This window comes from Anolis sagrei, chromosome 3, assembly GCF_037176765.1.
Source record: "Anolis sagrei isolate rAnoSag1 chromosome 3, rAnoSag1.mat, whole genome shotgun sequence".
NCBI lineage: Eukaryota > Metazoa > Chordata > Lepidosauria > Squamata > Dactyloidae > Anolis > Anolis sagrei.
In genome coordinates this window covers 199,861,736-199,886,680 of record NC_090023.1, presented here as the reverse complement: position 1 = coordinate 199,886,680, position 24,945 = coordinate 199,861,736, and the positions used below count along the sequence as shown (strand labels likewise).

General features: G+C 40.1%; 2 protein-coding genes across 2 annotated transcripts in view; one reads left to right on the top strand and one right to left on the bottom strand.

Moving 5' to 3' along the window:
• HTRA1 (HtrA serine peptidase 1) overlaps positions 1-5,897 on the top strand; it is a 60,780-nt gene extending 54,883 nt beyond the window's left edge. The window contains exons 5-9 of the mRNA XM_060768576.2: positions 492-524; positions 1,757-1,871; positions 2,366-2,423; positions 3,296-3,391; positions 5,160-5,897. Of these exons, the coding sequence (XP_060624559.2) occupies positions 492-524; positions 1,757-1,871; positions 2,366-2,423; positions 3,296-3,391; positions 5,160-5,328 (471 nt within the window). The 3' untranslated portion in view covers positions 5,329-5,897. The remainder of the gene's footprint in view (positions 1-491; positions 525-1,756; positions 1,872-2,365; positions 2,424-3,295; positions 3,392-5,159) is intronic.
• A 4,185-nt stretch (positions 5,898-10,082) lies between these two features.
• The window catches only part of LOC132770143 (deleted in malignant brain tumors 1 protein-like), a 54,697-nt gene continuing 39,834 nt past the window's right edge, over positions 10,083-24,945 (bottom strand). The window contains exons 18-21 of the mRNA XM_067466269.1: positions 23,604-23,635; positions 13,819-14,116; positions 12,455-12,484; positions 10,083-10,447 (exon numbers count right to left, since the gene is read on the bottom strand). Coding sequence (XP_067322370.1) covers positions 10,083-10,447; positions 12,455-12,484; positions 13,819-14,116; positions 23,604-23,635 — 725 coding nt within the window. The remainder of the gene's footprint in view (positions 10,448-12,454; positions 12,485-13,818; positions 14,117-23,603; positions 23,636-24,945) is intronic.

Below are 24,945 nucleotides of genomic sequence, written 5' to 3'. Positions count from 1 at the left end.
TACATGTTTAGGGACTTTCTTTCATTAAATTCTGAACACTGCACCTCTCATTGAGATTTTACTTTACTACACTTACAATACTGGAAGAATCTATTCACATTTTGTGATATTGTAATATCTAGATTATGGAAAGTTTCCAGATGATGCTTTTAATCATGGAATTGTCCTACCTCATTTATAGAATTTTGCAGAAGGCTCAGATAACATTGTTTTCAATGTTTATCCCTCCCATACTTTCCCATCACTTCTACCATTTTCCCCCTCACCATTAGAAAACCCATTAGGGAATAAAAAGAGAATAGTAGCATAAAGTCTTTTGATTGATCTTTTGACTAAGAGCTGCTTGTCTGAAAGTACTCCTTATTGGCACATAGGTGCTTTATTAGACATGGCCACTGGATTGTAGAAATTCTGGACAGCAGCCATATTTCCTAATGTAAAGAAAGTTTGTAAATTATCACATATTTAAAACTTTTTTTCTACATTTACAGTATGGAAACTCTGGAGGACCTCTAGTAAACCTGGTAAGATATATATATATATATATAGTATTTCTAATGTATGTTTTAGATTTTATAAACAGATCACTCTCCTCCTACTCTCCCATCTTCAGATTAGCAAAGTTTAGAGATGGAAGATGGCAAATGTTGATGGAAACACCATTAACATCCCCTTAAACAAACACTTCTATGTCCTTGAGTTCCCTTGCTCTCTTTCTGTGGAGAGCGATATCTCTGAATGTTTGAATATACAGTGTTCCCTCACTTATCGTGGCTGCTCCTCACAAAACAAGTTCCAGTACCACCTGCAATAAGTGAAAATCCGCGAAGTAGGGACACTCCATCCACTCGAGTGGGCAGAATGTCCCTACTTCATGGTGGCCTCCTCCTCGCCACCTCCACTGCTCCCTGCCTCGAGGCCCCTTCCTCGACATGGTGGGTGCCCAAGCCTGGTGCCCAGCTTGGTGAGGAAGAAGTGGGGAGCAGCGTAGAGGAGGAGGAGGCTGCCACCGAGGCCCTCTTCCGCAGTGGAATTCTCCTCATCACCTCGCCTCAAAGGCCCCTTCCTTGCCAGGCTGGGCTCCCAAGCCTGGCACCACGCCTGGCGAGAAAGGAACGGGGAGCATTGGAGGTGGTGAGGAGGAGGCTGCCGAGGCCCTCTTCAGTGGCAGAATCCTCCACCCTGCTACCTCCGCTGCTCCCCACCTCAGAGGCCCCTTCCTCACCAGGCTGGGCACCCAAGGGGCCTTCAATTTGGGGTAGGGGCGCTCCGCCCACTCAGCAGTGGCCGCCTCTTTCTCGTCGCCTCTACTGCTCCCTGCCTCAGAAGCCCCTTGGGTGCCCAGCCTGGCGAGGAAGGAATGAGGAGCAGCTATACAGTGTTCCCTCTATACAGTGTTCCACTGCTGCTTCTCACAAAACAAGTCCACAATAAGTGAACCGCGAAGTAGCGAAGGAACACTGTAATACGTTTTCTTACTATACTGCAATATGTTCTAAAACATATCCATAAAGTTATTTTCTCAGACTCTGATGCATAATATTCTTTCTACCACTAAGATCTTGAGCCAGTTTGCCTCCAATACTAGGGAAAAATGGTTCATTGTAATAAAGAAATGAATAAGATTTTATACTTTCTGACATTCAGCTCAGCATAGCTGTCTACCTACAAAATAGTTGTTCTGGCTAAAGTAGAAAGGATTGCATTTTTAATTTAGAAATGATTTATGCTTACTTAATTTTTCACATTACTACAGGATGGCGAAGTGATTGGCATTAATACTCTGAAAGTCACTGCTGGGATCTCCTTTGCAATCCCATCGGACAAGATTAAAAAATTCCTTACTGAGTCACATGATCGACAATCCAAAGGTATCATACCTTATTCAATCACAGGAAACCTACGCTGAAATCCTGAACAACAGAATTTCAGCCCTGACCAACATGGCTGGTGGATTATGGGAATTGTAGTTTGAAGTGTCAAGAGTTGTCCATCCTTAAGCACACAATTATGGAGTTGTAAACTCCAGTGAAAACAGGGACAGTTATTTTCGATGCACAAAATGATGTCTTAACAGCATTCTACGTAGTACAAAATAGTAGAATGGGATAATAGCATATAGCTGAAGGTTGGGTGGATTTTTAATTTAGTAAGATAATATATCTGTAAAGAGACCTCTCAACATCATGCACTCGTTTACTTTTTACTTGTTGGTATAGGAAACATGCAAAATGTTCTTTCTCACTTATTTTTTGAAGTGGTTCAGTATTTGCTTACATTAACACATCATTATACATAACATGTGCAGTATTTCTGATCCAATGAAAAAGATGATAACATATTAAATGCTGTTGTTTAAAAACAGGAAAAGCTGTAACAAAGAAGAAATACATTGGCATTCGAATGGTGTCTCTCACTCCTAGGTAAGTTTTAAAATTACTGTATTTCCCCTATCAAACACCTATTTTCCAATTTTCTGAGAATTAAATTTCATAAGAGCTAATTTAATCATATGAGAGCCAGCATGGTTTAGTGGTTTGGTGTTGAATTTGGATTGTGGAGACCAGGATTTAAATCCCGACTTGGTCATTGAAATCCACTGGGTAATTTGGACAAGCTGAAGATGAGGAACTCCAAGGAAAAAAGGTGTTTAAATATTGCTTTGAATTTAAGTCTCTCATTCCTGAAGTTGTGTTTAGTTGATGTGTGGGCAGGTTGACCTATGAGTCTTCACTTACTGAGCCATTCCAGTTTATATTTCATATGTCGTAGAAAATAAACAAGAACAAGGGACATATGGTTTTCCTCTCCTTTCCTCTAGAAGTTCTAAAAAGTCCTGCAAAGAGCTGTTGTAGATCATCAGCGTCTATTTGGCATGTTCAGACAGAACCTGATATGAATAAACATATTAAACATTGCCAAATCTGACAAAAAACTAATGACAAAGCTTTGTCCATGTCAAATTCTCTCTTAAACTTAAAGCTCTGTGTCAAATGCTGTCTGAAACTCATAAAATCTGTAGCATTCAATTTTTGAAGTTAATTTTGAGTGTTTTTTTAAAAATGAAACCAGTAAAATATCAAAATGAACAACGAACTAGGACATTTCATGTGAAATAAATTTCAAGAGAAGTTGCAGAATTAATTTTGCTTTCTTTGGATTTTGGAAATCTGAACAGTTTTAAAGTTTTTTTTCAAATGCCTTTTGGCTTTCTGGAGACCTGTTCCAGTTCATTGCTAAGTACTCTAACATAAAGGTTAATTCATATTCAATTTGATTGGTTTTGTTTTTACAGTAAAGCTAAAGAACTGAAGGACCGCCATAAAGACTTCCCTGGCGTTATTTCCGGAGCCTATATTATTGAAGTAATTCCAGACACGCCAGCTGAGGCGTAAGTTAAATAACCCTATTTTTGTTAGCTTGAAGGATAAACACTTAATAGGTCTTTGATCATGATGTTTAATGAAAGGAAAATTAACTAAACTTTTCCCTGCATCTGACTTTTGATGTGTTATTTTAGGAAATCTGTTCATTTCCCAGTACCGCACTTCAGAAGAGAGGCTTTGCTATTATATCCATTCCATACTAGGCAGTGAGCACGGCTGAGAATGGGAAAGGAATAGATTAATGGACTAGTCCTCTCATCTGATAAAGTTGCACGAACAATCAGAGGATAGCATGCCAGAAGGAAATGCAACCCACATTGTTCCAAATCTGATCTCACAGAGACACTCTTGCCATATACATCACCTGGTTAAAAGCTTCACAATCAACATGAGTGCACCTACACTGTGGAATGAATGGAGTTCGACACCACTTTAATTGCCATGGCTCAATGCTATTATTTATTTATTTACTATATTTCTACCCTGCTCTTTTCACCCTGAAGTGGACTCAGAGCGGCTTACAACCTCTGAGGATGCCTGCCATAGATACAGGTGAAATGTTAGTAGAGAATGCTTCTGGAACATAACCATACAGTCTGAAAAACTTACAACAACCCAGTGATTCCAGCCCTGAAAGCCTTCAACCAATACACATGATCATGATTTTCAGTAACAATTTACTAAATTAATTGTATATTTTAGTATATTTTTATAGCTCATGTTTCTTTGTTTTTGATAGAGAGCAGGGTGAGGAAGTCTCTTCAACCTGAAAAAGGGCAGGTCTTCTAAAGAATTAATCAAATCTGAAAAAGATCTGAAAAAGATCCATCCTGAAAGAAGTGCTTGTGTAAGGCATTTCTCTTTGGATGAGGGGCTATGACTACTTTGTGGGTATATAATGTGATTATGTTGAAGGCTCTGAATCATGTCTCATCCCGTTAGCTGGGTTAATGTTTCCATAACTCAGAGCCAGAGTTTGTCAACAAGATGAGACAAGACGATACAAGAGGATAGTTGTGGTATCCTCCTTGTTTGTCTCTGTGCCAGCAGTGACCTTTGCCAATGCTTTTGAAAGCACATCATTTGCCCTGGATTTTCTGTAGCAAAAGAGTGCTAATGAGATATTAGTGAAGACAGTATCCATTGGAAATCATCTGAGATTGCTGCAAAAAAGGAAAACATTCACCCAGCCATCCAGAACGTCTTGTTTAGACAACTCTTAAGTAGGACACTGCTAGTTAAGGGCACATTTGTATTCCTCCATTGGACTCAAGTGGTGCAAAACCTGCACATAACAGTAAATAGCATACACCTCAATGGGAATTATCCAGATGTGGGCTAGTTGCAAGTCCAACAGCCCTAAGAAGCAAATATTAAGAAATACTGGGAATTGCAAGTCAAATGGTATTTGGAGGTTCCCAATTGCACCTTGCCATAGAGACACCAACACTGACCACATAATCTTTTCAAATTGCTTTTATTGAAGAACATTTGCCACTGGATATTGTTCTGCTTTTGGTTTGTTTATCTCTATATAGTAATCAATGAGTTGGAAAAGTTCGTTTTTTGATTATATAACCAGCTTGATCACTGGCCATGTTAACTGTAGGATTCTGATAGTAGGAACCAAACTGAGCATTTGAAGAAGAAGAGTACTACACAAATGCATTGTAAAACAATGGCTGTTTTCTGGCTTAAGGTTTCTGGATCATGTAACTTGCAAATTCTGATAGGTTTCGATGATTTTCTTAAGGTCATTTCTTTGTCTTTCAGTGGGGGCCTGCAGGAAAACGATATCATTATAAGCATCAATGGACAACCCATACTCTCAGCCAATGACGTCAGTGACATTATCAAAAAGGACAATACGCTCAGCCTGGTGGTACGCCGAGGCAACGAAGACATTATTCTAACAGTGATACCTGAAGAAATTGATTCTTAAATTGAAACATGAGCTGGATTTCATGTTCTCTGTAAAAGAGCAAGCAATGGACTGTTTATATTATCTCTGTGCTGGTACAGGAAACAGTAGACTTTTGGCCAACAATCCACATGTTCAGTGGAACTGGGTTGGCCAATAAAATAATTTTCATTTAAGTTGGAGGCAAAAAACCAAAAAAAAAAAACTCAAACAAAACCAAAACCTTATGCAACGTGCAAGATACTTCTGCTGTTCTTAATATATGCTATATATTATCTACTGGCTCCATCTCTTACTGTACCTTCAGTGGTCAACATCTGATTCTTCTGTGCTGCATTTTATTTCTACTATGAACTTGAAAGTAGAATGACTGCTAAACCATACAGTACAATGCTAAATCTTTCTATAGCTTAATTCTTCCTAAAAGGCAGTTGTTAAAAGAAAGATAGATAGCTAACATGTGTGGAAAGAAATACTGACTCGTGTACACACACAATCCCAAAGACCTTTGCTTAATGACCCCATGCTGATTTTTTTTAAAAAAAGAAATATTGTATTTTCCTAGTTGAATTAAAATAATTCTAACAGTGTCTTTGTGTTTTTCTTGATGGAAATGCATCTCTTGAACTTTTCCCCACCTTATGTTTTCAGTGCATGCTTTATTCCAACACTCTTTAACAATCCTATAGGTAGAATATGTACACTATATTGGTAGATGTGTGCTGTGGAACCATATTTCTCCTGCTGAGGGATAGTTTGCAAAAATGCTTTTGCACTTAGGAAATATAGGGCACTACACTGATCACTGAAATCAGTTTCAAACTGATATTGAAGAAAGTGGTTTCGCTGTGCTGATGATTCCATAGGAATTCCCGGAACCAGTTTGAGGCCTGGATGGTGATGGCTCAAACCACAGAAGACTGATGCATAATAAGGACTTTCTTTTGCATTGGTTGTGTGGCTGCTGTAGTCTGAAGCTAGTTTCGAACTGCATTAAATGGTCAGTGCAGACATGGCAACGGTAGGTATCGATTAAAAGATTTTGTTTTCTTTGCTATAAAAGTGGTTTTTGCTCTACCATTTATGAAAGTGAAGTGAATAATCAAGGCAACCTTCCAATTGTGATTTTTACATAATATCATACGACCGCTGAGCTATTTGCTGCATATGCATAGCTTGACCTTTGTAGTTAAATGAGAACTACTGGTGATTCATTCCAGACCCAGAAAGCCATTCATGTGATGAATCAGTCAATGCATATTAACATAAGCTTCCAAAGTCAATGTACTGAATTGCAGGCACTGCATTTTTTGCTCTAACAATACACAGCTAACAATGACAGCCCTTCACATCCAGTGCCCTATAACTCCAACGAAATACAATGATCGTGAATAGTGATTTGCATACCATGGCTATGCAAACACAGGGAAACTTTCTATCCTTCCATCATAGTAGAAGAGACTGCTGAATGCTGTGTCCCTAGCACATTCCTATGCTCTTAATATGGTGGTACTTTTCCAATTCAGTCACCTCATGGCAAATAACAGAAAGTTGGATCATGTTGCTACAGGCCTTTCTCTGTCTGAAAGCAATATTTGATTACATTTGATTAATTTCATTTAAAATGTAGTAGGGCAAGATCAGAGACCCCTGATTTTGCTGTGTGAGAAGTATTACTTTTGACACCTAAATATTTCTCCTTTCAAATTGTCAGTCACTGACATGATACAGAAGGATGACTAATGTGATAGGAATCTCCCTTAATAAATTGCTATTCCAGAGGCAATATATAGCATTTGACAGTGAAGGATGGAGAAGGATTTGTGATGTCTGTAACGTTGCTTGTTCCTTTCTGCATGATGGTACATGCCTAGTAACTTAGACTGCATTTCATTGATTTAGAAATGTTAAAAAGATAGATCAGAATTCCAACAAGAAGTTCAACCTGTAATGCGTCTTAAAATGTTTTGAAACATTTTGTTGGGTTTTCTCCTTGTACTGGTTGGAGGCTTCAAATTGCTCAAAAAAAGTAACACTTCCCACTCTCTGAAAAGTTTGGGAGTCCCTCTGACCAGGAGCCATTTAATTTATGGAACATTGGACTATGAAAAGGGGTCTCAATAGGAACTTTCTCACTAATCCTTGTTTCCACAACAACCCCAAATTTTCAAAACCCCAATTATCACAGGAACAGAAAGTGAGGTTAAATTTTCTGAACTTGGGCACAGGCAGCAGAACAAATGTTACAGGAGTGTTAATCCTTCCCAATGCTATCCAAATTTTTTAAAATGGCTGGAATTAAACTTAAAAATGTACTTATTCCAACTTACATACAAATTCAACTTAAAAACAAACCTGCAGAACTTCTCATGCTCATAAGCCAGGGAAGCATAGAAAGTAAGAATAGAGAAACTAAAGGAGCAAGTAGTTATTGGAGATTGCTTATGGAGTGAAAATTATATTGCCACCTAGTGGATAGGCCATCATTTTTCAGTAGTTGTGAATGATCTGTATTGGCAATATAAAGTTGAAGCTTTCCATAAATTACAGTGGCTGAAATTTTTGTCTATTAATCTTAACTGTGGGAATTCGTAACTTTACGATTTTTTTCCACTAAAGAGCAAATGAAAGATTCCAGAAAAAACTTTTGTGTTGATCTATTGCTTCAAGAATAACAAATCTGTGGAGCTTCAAGAATAAACCAAATGTGAGTATCCACTAAAGGTGCCCTATTTAAACAACATGGCAAGTAAACACTTATGCAAATTGCATTGTTTCACTAGATTTATTTCTAGTTGCTGGACTAATAATTAGTTTTAGAACTTAAAAGATCCTGTTATTCCTCAAAGGCTATATCTCAGCTTATTGCAGGAGACTTGCAACTCTGAAAGTTCAATACCAAATTAGTTAATTAATCCTTAAGGCAAACCTCTGCATCTGTTGGGTAGCTAGTAAGTTGCAAAGCTAGACACGTGAGTATGTGCCTTCAGGTTACCTGCTGATTTATGATAACCCCATGAATTTGATCAAATTTTTCTAGGTAAGGAATATTCAGATGTAGGCTTGTGCATTTTGGGTGAATCGCTATCCGTTTCTTACTATGCCAAAGCCCCCTATATCTGTTTTCTTGTTCTTCCCTAAAATTGGCGCACTGCCGAATGGACATTTTTGTTTCACATCCGAAAAAACAGCTCTTTTCAGCCCATTGGTGGCAATGGAGAACTTACAAGGCTCCCCTTTTCCTTGGGAGCCTTTCTTCCCTTCAATGGACTTCCCACAGGCTCCCCTTCCATATTCTTCATTAAGATCTGGATTTTAAAAAGCACCAGAGTTAATATACTCTTTCTGGATCCTTCACCTTCTGTTTGTAGAGAAGAGCGGGTTTAGGTTTAATGCTTCTTAAAGCTGTTTCTCTACTCTGGAGGAAAGGTGTGCTTTCTCTCAACAGCATCAGCAGCACCACACAGCTTTCCAAGGCATTTTATTTTTGAGGAAGCCCAGGGAAGGAGGAGTGGATGACCTAGAGCTCAGTGGATTGCTATCTCCCTGGACTACTCTAAAAAATCCCCTCAGTCTCTACTGCCTGCCTGCAGTCTCCTTGGGTTTTTGTTTTCCTAAAGCTGCCTGTTTTTACTTTCTACTCTAGAGGAGAGGTAGGCTTATTATTATTATTACTATTATTATTATTATTATTATTATTATTATTATTATTATTATTAAACTTTATTTGTACCCTGCTAGCATCTCCCGAAGGACTCGATGCGGCTTACAAAGGCCAAGGCCTCAATACACAACATAACAATACACTTAAAGCAAATTAAAAACAATTAAAGCAGTATTAAAGAACAAAGAACCACAAGCAATGAACAATACATCAAACAAGATAAAAACTGGGCCGGGCCAGAGTAAAGGGTACAGGATTAAAAAGTGCTGATGTGACAGGTGATATGTAAGGATTATAGGGCAGTGCAATGTGCAGTGTGCGGCAGTCTTAATTCTAATAAAGTGCGTCTGGGACTTGGTATTGGAGATTTCCTAATCGGGAAAGGCACATCGGAACAGCCAGGTCTTCAAGTTCTTTCTGAAGACTGCCAGTGTAGGGCTTCTCCTTTTGTTTGCTGGTATTACTATTAATTATTATCTTTTAGAAGTATTTTCTAAAGGAGAGGAAGGGAAGGAGAAAAAAGAAGCTAAGGGTGACTTGTAAGCCCCCAAAGCACGTGCACACCCCACCCACCGTCCCTCAGGTCCCCAACTCCCAGTCAATCCTGCTAAATAAAAAGAATCAGGAAAATAAAGGAAAATCGAAAAGATTAAACTGTGGCGCTAAATAGAGGAGGAGGAGCCATTATTAGCTGCCATGTGGTCCTTTTCTAATGTGAATCTGTGACGGCTGGCTCTTTATTGTTTCGAGCAGTGGTATAAAACGGATAAGCCAAATGCCTGAAGGTACCGGCTAAAAATAGATCCATGCACAAGTCTACTCCTAAGTGGTTTTGCCAGTTGGTCTGAAATACAGCGTGCTGCATCTTATATTCCTTGGAGGTCCTCTATTCTGTTAGTAACAATGGCTCATGTGCTTAGCTTCCAAGAGAATGATTTAGCATGTCTTGGTTCCATGTTTTCATCCCTGCTTTGTAAAACAATACCAAGAATTCTAATACTAATGACAGTGAAAAATCAGTTGTGGTCTCATCCAAGCTCTTGCGTTTCTTGCTGCCATAGGCAGCTAGTTTGTTCCAAAGCGAAGTAGATTCACTGCTTTCATTCTCATACTAGATGAATTCCATACTTACAAATTCCACTTCATAACTTTGTCGAAAGTTACCTGTGCAGATGACACTGGCATCTTCTTCGGGGTGGCAGCCGTGAATGCCCCAGCCCAAGTGTTCACACTGCCACAGGTAGGATTCAGTGCCATCACACTGAAGGTTAGAAAGCCAGGTATTTCCATTGCCTTCACCAAAGTAAGCCTCTCCTGGAGCTGAAACCGCATCTCCGCATCCAAGCTCTTTGCAAACCACCTGTGCATCATTGATATCCCAGTCATCATCACAAACTGTTCCCCATGTGCCATTGTAATAAACCTCGACACGCCCCTCACAAGGACTACAAGCATTCACCAGCCGTATTTCAAAGTCTGGAATGAAGCAGAGTTAGTTTTAGTTTGAGGCTACATGATGATCACATGTATGAAACTGCAAAAGAACTGAACATACATCCATTTAATCATATGGTTTGGTTCTGAAGCTACATTTAGCTTGCATTTTAGCTTTTTTAAAAATTTGATTAACAGCTCACTTCTATGTATGGATATTGTACAGTAATCTCAACCGAGTTGTACTGTACAGTACTTGGTTTTAGAGCCCTGACGAAATTTGTTGGCAGCCTAACAGCCTCAATACTACTCCATCTAATAACTTAAACTGGTCTTCAGTCATTTCCTCCTCGCCCCACCCTTGAACTCCCAGTGTAGTACTTGCCTAAATGAAATTGAAATTCTATTATTCACATACACAGATAACTGGAAATTAATGAACAGTAAGTGCTGCTAGTTGTTTTCCTCTGTTAAGAGAATGAAGACAATTTCCTTTTCTATCCCATCTCTCAAACTCAGGCTCCTGCACACAGTCTCTTTTCCACTATCTTTTATTGCTGTCTGTATTTGTCACACCAACAAGGTTTGTATCATTTGTTTATACCCATTCTTTCCTTCTAACACTAGAATTAATGCAGTTTGACATCATTTTAACTGTCTTGGTTCAATGCTATCTAATACCTGGAGTTGTAGTTTTGCAAAGTCTTTAGTCTCTGCAAAGTCTTCCCTGCACCTAAGTTAAGGATCCTGGTCTAACATCATTAATTCATCTCTAATCACGGGCAGAATGGACCTTCTACTCATAAAGCTAATGCCTCATAAAATAAGTTTCAGAAAAAGAGTTTATTTATTTATTTATTTACAGGATTTATATTCTGCTCTTCTCACCCCAAAAGGGACTTAGGGTGGATCACAGAACATATATATGGCATACATCCAGTGTCGTTAAACAGACAGGACAGACAACTGATAGAGGTATTATGTCAGCATTTTTCCCAACTTCGGCATCCTGGGGATTGTGCTCAATTCCAGCTACACTGAAGTGCTATCCCTCCATCCTCTATCCTCCAGAGAGTTGTAATTGTGGCAATAGGTCACAATCATAAGTAGTGGTCATTAATGCAAAACAGTTATGGGTAAGTTTTTGTAACTGTCTTGCATTTGTGATGACTACTTTCATCTTAACTCCCCTGACACCTACTTTACTGGGCATTATCAGCTGCAAAGAGAGAAGGAGATCTGTTCTACTAATTATCAAAGCACCATTGAATGACATTTCCATCATGTTTGGGGCTTGGTTGGGTCAGGAGACATTAGTTAAGTATACTTGGCTAAGTAGCAGATAACAGCATTGTGAGCTGGCAGCATTCAGAACTATAAGAGAAATTCTGTAGGAGCCTTGTTCAAGAAATTCTGTAGGAGCCTAGTTCAAGTAGAAAAGCAATGGGCATCTTTCACCCCATTTCTATAATGCGAAGTTGAGAATTTTTATGTGTGCAAGTGAGGCTGTGAAAAGGAAACTTCACGTGTCTAAATAGGCAAGGACAATTTTTTAACCATTTTTCTCACTGCTATAAGAACAGTGGCAGACTATTTCCATTTTGAAACTGAAAAAAAAAATGTGTATAGGCTTTTTTATGGAGAAAAGAGGGTTTTCTTCAAAGAAAATAAGATTCCTCAATAGGAAACTACATTTTTATGCCGACAACGTTATTTTAAGTGCAATCCCATATTAAATTTTCATATAAAATACATTCCAAATTAAAAAGATACAAGTGTGTCATGAATTCTTCTCATTAGGATTTCCTGATACTTGAGAAAAGTGATTTAGGACCAGTTTTGAATGTTTTCTCATGGTCTTTCTACCTCTAGTGGCTACTGCTACCATGAGTTTGGTCAAGTAGAATAATCATCAACCTGGATTTCACAACTGATGTAGAATAGTTACAAGGTACAAGAATGATTGTAACAGAGAACAACAACAATAAAAACCATTATCCCGTTCTCATGTGCTCAAAAAATTATGATAAAGCAAGAATTTTAACTTACCTTTCAGTTCAGGTGGTGTCACTCCAGAATCTGTGGATGGAGACAGAAAGAGGCTCAAATACTTCATGAAATCACTGAACTAACTGTGAGAGAAGGAGGTGGGAGGATCAATTTGCAAAGAAAGAGGCCATAGCTTATTTAGACAAAGTTAAATTTTCCACTCTCCATTGCCTCCAGTTCAAAGGATCTGAGAGCAGATGGTGAAACAGACCTTTGCCTGATACTCCAGATTCTACCAATACATAATAATGGGTTAATGGTCTAACCTAGTAGATGGCAGATTCCTATATGAAAATTCCTCTTCCAGCCCTGCACTCAATGAAAAAAACCAGCATATTCCTCCCAAAATCTTTGTGGTGGGTGAATTAAGCTTTCTTTCTTTTATGATTACTCTCAGCTATCCACATTTTCAGGGGCTAGGGAAATAGGACTCCAGTGAAGGTGGAAAAACAGTAAACATTGTAAGTTCTCCCATTACATCAATACAGGCTCTTTAACAGTGCTAGCAATTCATTTCCCCCCCCCCCATCCATCCTGCTACAAGGACACCTCAGTGAGATTTTAATATCTTTCCAGTCCATCAACCTCCTCAGCCACTTCTTTCCTCCCAGTACTCACTTGTCTTTCCAAAATACCCACTCTTACTTTAAAGCCCTTTCCAATCTATCAAGCTCCTTGCCCCCACTCCTCTTCCTCCCAATCCTCTCCTCGCCATCTCCTGACTTTCCAAAGGCACCTTCCAAGAGAAATTGATGGTCTGGAAAAGTATAAGGTTTGGAGGAGGAGAAGGAAAGTGTGGAGAGATCAAGCTACAAACTCGAGGACAATCAAACCCACAAAAGGAAAAACTTGCATATATGGAGGGCCAATTGTATACTACTTTAACTCCTCCCTTGTGAACATACACAGGTTGTGACTCTAGGGATACTGTCACTGGAACAAACATAGGGTGTTTTAAAGGAAGTGTTTCAATTCAGATGAATCCAGATGAAATGAGTCATGGCCATTGACTTACAATTTAACCATTCCACAAAATATTTTGGTTGCTACTTATTTAGAAAAGAATCTTATCTGAAATTTTGGATCATCTTCAGCATCCATCTTAGATTTCATATAAAACAGATGAAGTCAGCCACAAGAAATAACATATGAAACATGACTGGAAAGCTTTGTACAATCCTGAGGTTAATGAACTGAATTTTACATTAATCCAAGCCACCTTCATGGTGGGATCAACATCTCATGAGCATCTTGAAGGTCATAAGCGCCCACCCAAAATATAAATGATTTTTCTAAATAAAAGAATCCCCGTTGAGGTGTGCAGGGAGGGTGGGGGGTCAAGGAGAGGGATGGCCAACAGCTACCTGAGCAGATAACACCAGCGTGCTTGTAGTTTCCACATGTAGCAGGCCGCTCCTCATAAGAACAAAAAAGCAAATCATATTCGTCACCAGAGCAATCTACTTTGGTCAACAAAGGGCCACCCGTTCCTTCTCCATAAAGGCCATTGGTCAAGGCAGCCAAAGCATGGCCACATCCAAGCTGTTGGCAGTAAACTTCAGCATCCTTTATGTCCCATCCTTCACTGCAAACCACAGTCCGCCAACTTGCAAAGTATGTGATTTCCACACGACCAGCACACCGATTGGGGCCACCCTCCAGCTGGAAAGACAGGACTTTTGGGATGGGGGGAAAATGTTAAAATATTTTAAAGTGTTGCACATATATGTAACCCAAATTGAAAACAATGGATGCCATCAGTTTAGTCAGTTACAGCGCTTTATGTTAGAGTTAGCACATCCTAACTGCTCTGTAGTCTCATTTACAATTATGGCAGTAATGATTCAACCACAGATGACTTTGAAATCTACCTTAAAAGCCAGTCAGACATCCAGAGAGAAAGAGCTTCTGTGTGCTGTTTCTGAGCAGGACATCAAAGAATAATATGAACACCTCTCCCCCTCCCAAAAACCTACAAGCCATGTTATGGGCAGCAGAAGCAGGGACATCCTCACAAGTCTTTATAACACCATTGTCCATAAGCTGGAAGGGGTTGGTCATTTCATCCTGCAGTGCCTCTCTTGAGAGCGCCTCTGAGCACCACCACTCTGGATGGCTGACACAGTTTAAGGATGATTTCAAGAGGCAGATGAGGAGTAAAAATATAACTACGTCATTGCTATGTGTGAGATGCAGGATCTCAGCCATAGTGACCAAGTTCCTCTTGAAACCTGAGAGAACATGAAGTTATCTCAGCATAAAATAAGAATTAAAGGTTCAGCTATGTGCTGAACCTGTATTAGTGGTCCTGATAAACTGCATTGTACAAGGAGATACTTGATATCTTCTTACACAAGAGGACAAGGCATACATACATATGATTGTGAAGCCCCTAATATTGCAAGCCTAGTTATGTGAATCCTGTGCAAGAGGATTTTTTCCTGGTACATGTGAAGTTGAAAAGTTTAAGGCTTTGATCTCTGTTTGAACTGGAAGTTTCACATTTTCAAAAATTGCTCAAATAATTTGATTTCATTGCAACAATTTAACAAATAATCACAATTTTAAAAACATGAGTTATAAACACAACTTTTGTAATGTGCAACAGAAGAAAATACATTTATCTGGCCAGATGAAATAGTTTAAATAAGGTATCAAGAACATGGTTCAATCATAGGAATGAATTCAATTGTTAGTCTCAAATGGAGTAGGCCCGCTTAGTTAATAAAATCCATATAACGGTTGACCTACCATTTATCAGTCATTTTAATGGGTCTACTCTAATTGGAACAATTTGATTTATGTCCTCTGGTGTCCATTAAACTCTTTTGCTGGCAGGACTGAAGACCAACAAGTCAGAGGTTCGAATCTGGGTAGAGCATGGATGAACTCCCTCTGTCAGCTCCAGCTCCCGATGTGGGGACAGGAGAGAAGCCTCCCTCAAGGATGGTAAAACATCAAAACATCTGGGCGTCCTCTGGGCAACGCCCTTGCAGATGGCCCAATTTGTCACACCAGAAGTGACTTGCAGTTTCTCAAGTTGCTTCTGACACGAAAAAAAAAATACTTTGAGTGCTCCTTTCTGGAATTTTAGCAACTTGGATGCATTCTGGGCAGAGACAAAAATAAATATCTTTGGCTCTTGCTAACTATTAGTAGAAAGACAGAGCCAGTGTCAAGAGGTACCTTTGTTCCCGGTAAAAGTGGGGAAGCAGCTAAGGAACACATAACATGGAGGCTTCAGTTGATATTATTGGTCAAAATGCCTCCCAAGAGCATCTAGGGTTTTAATAGCTGGCTCACACAAAGGAGGCAGCCAGTCCAAGGGGAACTTCAGAGGACCAGGTAAAAGGAGCTTTGCACCCAATGAGCACCATTGGTTGGGATCCCACTCTAGGGCTGGTTTGGATTCCTCTGGCCTGGGGGAAGGTCTGTGGGTGGCAGCTGGGTGTTCCAGGATGGCTATTGATCGGTGGACTCCTCTAGGGTCAGGTGGGGCGCATTCCTGCCTGCTTGCCTGCCTGCCTCCTGTGTGGGCCTGCCAGATCTGGGAGCAAATCTAGTTATTCATCAGTGATATCTGGCACTGGAAATTGGTACAGATTCCCAAGGGGGAAAACCTGGCCAACAGATGTGGAAGGCCACACAGGGTAATGCATCAAAAGGTGGTAAACCCGAGACAGGCTGAGGCTGGTGCATCTCAACAGCTATCTCAAGACCAGAACTATTATCCCAATGGCAAAATGGGTCATCAGTAGGAGGAATTCTTGACCCGTTTGGATGCCAACCCTGATAAGCTGTAACCAAATAAGGTGGTGGCCTTTTTATTACCCAAATGGTGTTTGCTGTTATTATTTGGGGGTCTCAATTGGGAGGCTGTCAATACTCACAACTACCCAGAAATTTAATATTCAGCATTGGTTTGATTATTAACTTGACTAGAGTTTTGAAAAGTTAATTTTTGGACAAGTGCCCATACTTGTTAGAGGCACTAGGAGTCCTAGACCAAAAAATGATCTTTTCCAAAGGGAAAGAAGAAGATAACAAAATCTGCATCTAGGCAACGTAACTAAAACATCTGGTTTTCAGATCTGTTTGAAATGTTATTGCTCATTTATTCTGTACTCCGCAGCATAGAGCAGAAATAGGAAATACAACTCTGCTGACATTGTTAGCTCACAACACAATTGGATACATTAGCTCGAGATGTTGGGTGCTCCAGCCCAACAATATCTGTGGAGGGCCACAAACTTCCCTGCACTGGTGAACAGTGAAATTATTAAAAAGATTTATTTTTTGTTAAAAAGCCTCTCATGAGTCATTGGTAGCCCATATTAAGGTTCATTATATTTATATGATACGGCCAGCTGCGCCCGTATCTTGGGAAGTCTGACTTGGCCACGGTGGTACACGCTTTGGTCACATCCCGCCTCGACTACTGCAACGCTCTCTACGTGGGGCTGCCCTTGAAGACGGCCCGGAAGCTTCAGCTAGTCCAGCGCGCGGCAGCCATGTTGTTAACGGGAGCAGGACGCAGAGAGCATACAACGCCCCTGCTGTCCCAGCTCCACTGGCTGCCGATTTGCTACCGGGCCCAATTCAAGGTGCTTGTGTTATCCTACAAAGCCCTAAACGGTTCCGGCCCAAAATACCTTGCAGACCGCATCTCGGCCTACGAGCCCACGAGGGCCTTGAGATCATCCGGGGAGGCCCTTCTCTCGGTCCCGCCTGCCTCACAGGCACGTCTGGCGGGGACGAGGGAGCGGGCCTTCTCGGTGGTGGCCCCCCGACTGTGGAACACCCTCCCTGCTGAAGTTAGACAGGCGCCCTCTTTGATGGCCTTTCGTAGGGGCCTGAAAACATGGCTCTTCGAGCAGGCCTTCAACTGAGTGTATCTTGGAATGACACTGGAATGAACTAGGACTACAAATTTCGGCTATGACCCCAGGACTTGACGAAGCGGATTTTTAGTATAGTATATGTTATGTTGTATTTGTCTGGTTTGTATTGTCGTGATTCACTGTACACTGTCTTTCTTTGTCGCTGTTCACCGCCCCGAGTCGCCCTCGGGCTGAGAGGGGCGGTCAATAAATGCAAGAAATAAATAAATAAATAAATAAATTGCTTTATGCAACAAAAACCTGTATTAAGTTTGCCTAGAAGTATTTGTGCTAAATTAAACTCAGGTCAATTTATTATTCCAAAAGGAAATGCTTTAAAACATGTGAAAGACTCACCATCCCCTACGGTTCCAACTGGAAGAAAGTGCAAAAAGATGATGGTTAACATCTGTAATCCATGTTTATATAAACATTGTTAGAAAAATATCGACAGCCAAGTTATATAAAACTAATGTGACTGTCCAATAGTGATAGAAAGCAGCTGGGGAGCCACATGAGGAAAAGCCAATGCAAATTCCGAAATTGGTAGGTTGTTCAGAGTTTAGAAGCTGGCTTTGTAGAATAGCTTTTTGCATAACAAAATTAATTGAAATAGATTTGGACAGAAATGTAAAGTCATTGCAGAGCTGTCCTGAAATGATCCTGATTACAATCCCTTTACAATCCAAATCATAACAGCTTTTTTAAAAAAGCAACAAAACCTGACATATCATTTGCAATAGCAGTTACTTCTCCTATAGAAAAACTGGATAGAATTTCTCCTTCTTGCAAATGCTGAGATGAGTGGGGGAAAAATATTTTCCTTTTCTATAAAAACACTTAGACAGATTTTTCTTCTTTGAATAACATTATTAAAAGCTTTCAAGCCATAGTTTCTTCTAGAGCAGGACTGGAGCCTGATCTCCTCTGCCAAACCTGGAGACATTCATGTCTCTCCATGCCCTCTACATCCCAAATAAACCCGCTTTTAGTTTTCCCGAATGCCAATGGCTATCATGAATCCAAGAGGGCATGGGGCAGTAAAAGGGATGCAGGGAGCAAAGATATGGCAAGCTGCACTCAGGCTCCAGGAGTGTTGCATAAAGTCTGTGGGGTGCATTTTACACCACATTAGAGAACAGATTCATAGATAGAATAGGAAGACTTACTTGGTTTAGTGATTTCCTCTGTTTAGAAAGAAAAACAAAATAAAAGGTGAGAATATGCTAGTTGTGATGGACTACTAAACCTTTTAGAGGAGTGTTTGTTGCTTGCATTTCTGATAACAATCTCATATGCTCTAACATTTCACAGATGAGAACATATTTGGTCAACTGATAGACTGTGGTTAAGGTGGTCCAAGTTGTGAATGAGTAAGGAAATCCAACCAAGAAGAACCCACAGCTGCTTGCTCCTGCCCAAGTCAACTGAGATGTGACAAAATTATTGCCACCTCCTCCCTTCCCCTCCCCACTGAATTCATTGAGAAAAAGGAGGAGGAGGAGGAGGAGGAGGAGGAGAAGGAGAAGGAGAAGGAGAAGGAGAAGGAGAAGGAGAAGGAGAAGGAGAAGGAGAAGGAGAAGAAGGAGAAGGAGAAGGAGAAGAAGAAGGAGGAGAAGGAGAAGGAGAAGGAGAAGGAGAAGGAGAAGGAGAAGGAGAAGGAGAAGGAGAAGAAGAACTTTATTTTTCTACCCTGCTCCCATCTCCCCGAAGGGACCCGGGGCAGCTTACATGGGACCATGCCCAAGGCAACATACAATTAAAAACAAAACAGTAAAATATTAAAACAGCATAAGAATAACACCATCATAAACAATAAAACAAGCATCATAAGCAACAACATAGATAGTTCCAGTCTCATTTTTGTGGGGGGGGGGGGGAGGGGATCAATATGCAAAACGAGTTAAAGGATAGGCTGGTCAATACAGTAGATAGACCCAATAGTAGCATAGGAATAGAGCGATATAACAGGATCATTTCAGCTTAACTTAAAAGCATAGTAATCAAATATAGGAACTTGAGTTCAGATCATGGTTAGGAGCCATATGTCAGGAATCGTCAATCAAATGCACAACAAAACATCCATGTTTTCAGTTCCTTTAAAAATTGAGTACAAACTACTGAAGTTCCTGAGGGCAAGGGGGGAAAGAAGTGGTGGAAAGAGAACTTAGAATTTTTTAAAACAGCTGAAAAAGTGAGATGACTGAATAGTGTTTATGAAATTGGGGTAGTTAGAGGATATGTGCCTTAGTTTCAGAGCAAAATTTTGACTATGTTCTTTTAATTGTCTGGTTTATTAAAAAAAATCAAACTGGAGCCAAGGTGTGAATTTGCTATTGATAATTCCAACTAGAGTACACCCATTGAATCAGTTATTGAGTGCTGAATGAATACTTTTATAAATTCCATTGATTCAATGGGTCTATTGCAGGTTGGTCTTTAGGAGGTTTCAGATCATAGGAAGAAATAATAAGTCAGACAAAAATTCTTTTTGTTGCTGGATCTAGTTTTAGTTTTTCTTTCTCCTCGAATGAGCCTTTACATACAATATAGGTAGTCCCCGAGTTACAAGTATCTGACTTACAAACAATTCACAGTTAAGAAAACAGGAAGTGAGAGAAATTGACCCCCAGGAAGGGAAATTCACTCCTAGAAGAATTATCATGGGGAAAAGGTGTCTCCATTGAAGCTGCTTCCAGACAGGCCCTCCATCCCAGAATCTGATCCCAGGTTTTCTTCTTTAAATTGGATTATATAAGTCCACACTATCAGAATCTCGGATAAACGGAAAACCCGGGATCAGATCCTGGGACATAGGGCCTGTCTGAAACGCCCTCCAAGCTTTGTTTCCACAACAAGCCAATTTTTTTAAAATCAAATTATCACAGATACAGAAATTGAGGTGAAATATTCTGAAGAGGGGCACAGTCAGCAAAACAAACACAACAAGGGTATCGACCCTTCCTTATGCTTTTCAAAGACACACACACACACACATAATATGCATCTGGAGTTACACTTTAAAAATTTATCTCTTCAGACTTACAAACAAATTCAATATAAGAATAAACCTACTGAACCTATCTTGTTTGTAACTTGGGGATTGTTGAAATCTTAGCTTTTTTTATCTTCAATGGCTATCAACAAGTTGCAATTGTTCTTTGCATCCTGAATATTTGGAGTCAATATGACTGGTATTTTAGGAAAAATGCAAAATTGTACTTGTGCAAAGCCATTCCCAAAAAAACCAGAATGGATTTCTGGAGTCAGATATAAAAATTCAGCTTTGATAATATTTAACAAATTCTTCATTCAAGGATTATGCTACAAAACAACTTCTATGATCAAATGAACAAAATGTTCTTCAATGACAGGTAAAGAAGAAAGTTGACCCATTGCAACCACAAAGATTATTGGAGAGGTTCTCATAGGAACTCTGCTCTTCTTCCTTGGGATTGACAGACAAATTTTAGAAACTTTCCATGTGAATCTATTTTCCTACATATTTGTAGCTATTCAAATAAGTACCAAAATGGCATGGGAATGAGCTATTGGGTCAAGGCACAGGTCAACTACCATAATGCTAAGAGCTGGTCCACGTGTAACCGAAAATATGTTGACCAGCTATATGATTTTTAGTTTGAATGATTTTTTCTGTTTTCCTTTCTGGCCTTCTTGTAATACAAGGATGGATACTAGTTGCAAACATACATGTGTATGAATTATTAATTTCTTACTAAAGTGATACAGATGGTTGATCAAACTGACTAAGGCAGTAGCTGGATCAACTATGTCCTTGTGCCAAATTGGCAAGAAAATGTTACCACACATCTCAAGGAAGGATTGTGGTTGTGTGATGAAGAGAAAGAAGAACAATATAGCTCATCAAACTAATGCCTACACTTTCAAAAGATACTTTTCAGACTGTAGCTCCTCATATACTAGTTCCTATCCTATGTCATCTGAGGAATTATGGGAATTGTCCAGAAAGCAGCTTTGCCAGGATTTGACCATTTCAGCATCTTAAAAAGCTCAATTGAAGTTTATACCAAGAGCTAGATGCACTGCCCAATGAGATGGAAATCATGAGTCACCAGTGAAGTCTCCACTTGGTTAGTGATCACCTGGCTCTGTCCATAGATGAGAAGCATTTCAAGATAAAGACAGTGCTTCAAAGAATCAATCCATACCTTGGCAGAGAATAGTAGCATCCTGTTGATGAGTGCAGTTATGGACCCCCCATCCACGGTTCTTGCAGTCCCAAAGGAAGGCTTCGTCTCCCTCACACTGGACACCATCTAGGAGGATTTGACCTGAGCCCTGACCAAACCGAGGCCAAGGCACGACTTGGACAGCATCTCCACAGCCAAGCTGTCTGCAGACAACCTGTGCATTTTTGATGTCCCAGTTGTTGCCACAAACAGTCCCCCAGGCGCCTTGATAATAAACTTCAACACGTCCCTCACAGTAGTTGTAAGTGTCAGCTAGCCTCAGGGACAATCCTGTGAAAGACCAGAAGTGGATGCATTAATGACGCATTTAGTTGATTAATCTTAAGAATGGGATTCTATGTTCCCTTAAGTCACAGAAGATGAAGTCCAAACTTTCATTGGCACTTATTTATTTATTTATTTACTTCATTTTTATACCGCATTTTTCAGCTCTTAGCAGGCGACTCAATGCGGTTGAGTCAAGGTTTAAGTCAGAGAAGGCCAAAACCCAAACTCTGGACAGCCCCTAACTGTACAAATAATGGGGAACCATGAGGAGAGTAGCAGTTTAACAACATCCAAAAAAACATAAATCGTGGAAAGTGGGTTGTGTGTAATTCGGAATGAATAAGGTGGCTGGAGGGGGGAGGGCTAAGGAGTCTCTTTCAAGTGCTGTTCAGCTGGTTAAAACTGACACCTACCTAAGTCGTGTACATTGGTGTAATATGTTTAATTTAGGTGCAATATGTTTAATTTAGATATAATTTAGCCTCCTCTGAGAACTCAGAAATGTTCCTTTTAGAAATGCACCATTGTGAGCTTCCCAACTTGCATGACCATCCTGGCTTGAAGATTGTGGAAGTAATGACACATAGAAGGAATTCTTCCAAGCTCTTCTCTTCCTCTGCCGTTTCCTGATCCTCTACACAATCTTTTTTGTGCATATGCCAGTTAAGTGTCCTGTTATGATTAATCACTTTTGGTTTTGGGTATCTTTTATCCTCCTCCTTTTCTAAGAATCTTCATTAAAAAGTTGTGTCTGACTCAGGAAGAACTGTTTCATGCAGAGTCACAACCATGAAACTTTCCTGAGTTTCCTGGACAGGTCTCAATGAAGAGTAAGAGAGAAAAGTAAAAAAAATCTATTTTCTCCACAAAAGAGGGATGCCTTTCTTGACTAAAAAGCAGAAAATAAATCAAGTTTCACTGGCCTCATTATCAGGCAAATATATTAAAAGTGATACAGGAAAAGAGTCATGTGTTTTTATCTTATTCTTCTCTCTGCGCAAGCAAACAAGTGAAAAAAACAATTCTGGAATTTTGTATGTTATGACAGAATTATGCCGTAATCTTATGCTCTCCTAAAATTGGCTTATTGTGCTGTTGCACACCTCAAAATCTTTATGCCAACCCCAAGACAAAACAGGCATAGGATATCTTCAGCAAGATTCTTGCTGAATGAATTTGTCTTTGCCTTCCTATGAGACCAAGAGAATGTGACTTGTTCAAGGTCACCCTTTAGGATTTCATGATCGAGCAAGGATTCAAAAAATTATATCAAGAGTCATAGTCCAACACTCAAATGGCTACACCAAACTGGCCCAGGTTGGCCCCATTTGAATTTAATGGATTGTTACTTTTATCAAGACCAATAGAGAAGTATACAGTTTAGTTCTCAGCATGTGCTCAGAATATTAACAAGACTTACCTGGTGTTGTAGGTGTCACCGTGGTTGATGACGCTGTCATTGTGGAATGACAATTAAAAAGAAACATGGTTATTATTAAGTTCAGAATTATCTAATTGCATTTAATCCAAATATCCCCTAACTCAGAATGAATACTGAGGGCCTTTCCAGACAGGCTGCTATCTCAGGAGCATCTGCATTTTAAAAACACAGATGTTCCTGGGGGCCTATCTACACACACACCAGAAAGCGTGTGCTTTCCGGGGTGGGTGTCCAGATGTTCTACTGAAAAATCCCAGAAGAACACCGAGACACTGTAACCCCCTCTCCAAAAGACCCCAAAAAGCCCTGTAAAAAAGAAAAGTACTTACCCGGCCTCCTTTGGAGAGCTGCAGCAGCTCTCCTAGCATGTAGAAATAACACACAAGAAAGGGGGGAGGGAGCAATTTTCCTACTATACCCTCCTTTCTCCTGGTTAATAATTTTTACGCACCAGGAGAGCTGCATCAGCTCTCCAATGGAGCCCGGGTAGGTAAGTACGTTTCTTTTTTAAAGGGCTTTTTGGAATCTTTTGGAGGAGGGGGTTGATATTCCCACAGTTTTCCGGGCTAATTTCGCTCGGAAAAATGTGGGAATACTGTCTGGACTGCAGTCCAGGAACTGGAAGTAGTGTTTTATCCTGCACCTTCCAAGAAGGCACAGAATAAACCCACTACCAAATTAATTTGCCACAAACAAGGGTTTTCACAAGGCCCACAATAAAGGGGCTGCCTAAATGCTTGATTAATGACATTGAACAGAAACATACATATAATTTTTTAAAATTGTAAATGCCAAATTTCTCTCTTGCTATTTTGAGAGGTGTTAAAGAGGCAAGAAGAGTTACTTGGCTCTATCTATCTATCTATCTATCTATCTATCTGTAGGCATATATAACCTTTGGGGAAATCTGGAACTGAAAAATTAGTCTTGATTTGAAAGTGGAACATTTTGAATATTCTCCTAAATTTTCAAATACTATTTAAAAAATAATTCCACAAGAGGGAGCCAAATCTCTGTTTTTATTAGAATGTTGATCTCTTCCTCAAGAAGTAGATCCCAAGTTTGGTAAGTACTTAATGTCTTTTTGTCTGATTCCCGCTCCCTAATCTGCCTTAACAACTAGCAGCCACACTATGGAGATCTATTCAGCTACCGATCCAGACTCAGAAAGGTGATGTTTTGAGTCCCCTCCCACCAGCAAGTGTGTTTGCAAGCAATAATTACTGCACGTTGTTGTTGTTCATTCGTTCAGTCGTCTCCGACTCATCGTGACCTCATGGACCAGCCCACGCCAGAGCTCCCTGTCGGCCGTTACCACCCCCAGCTCCCTCAAGGTCAGTCCAGTCACTTCAAGGATGCCATCCATCCATCTTGCCCTTGGTCGGCCCCTCTTCCTTTTGCCTTCCACTTTCCCCAGCATAATTGTCTTCTCTAGGCTTTCTTGTCTCCTCATGATGTGGCCAAAGTACTTCAACTTTGTCTCTAGTATCTTTCCCTCCAGTGAGCAGTCGGGCTTTATTTCCTGGAGGATGGACTGGTTGGATCTTCTCGCAGTCCAAGGCACTCTCAGAACTTTCCTCCAACACCACAGCTCAAAAGCATCGATCTTCCTTCGCTCAGCCTTCCCTAAGGTCCAGCTCTCACATCTGTAGGTTACTACAGGGAATACCA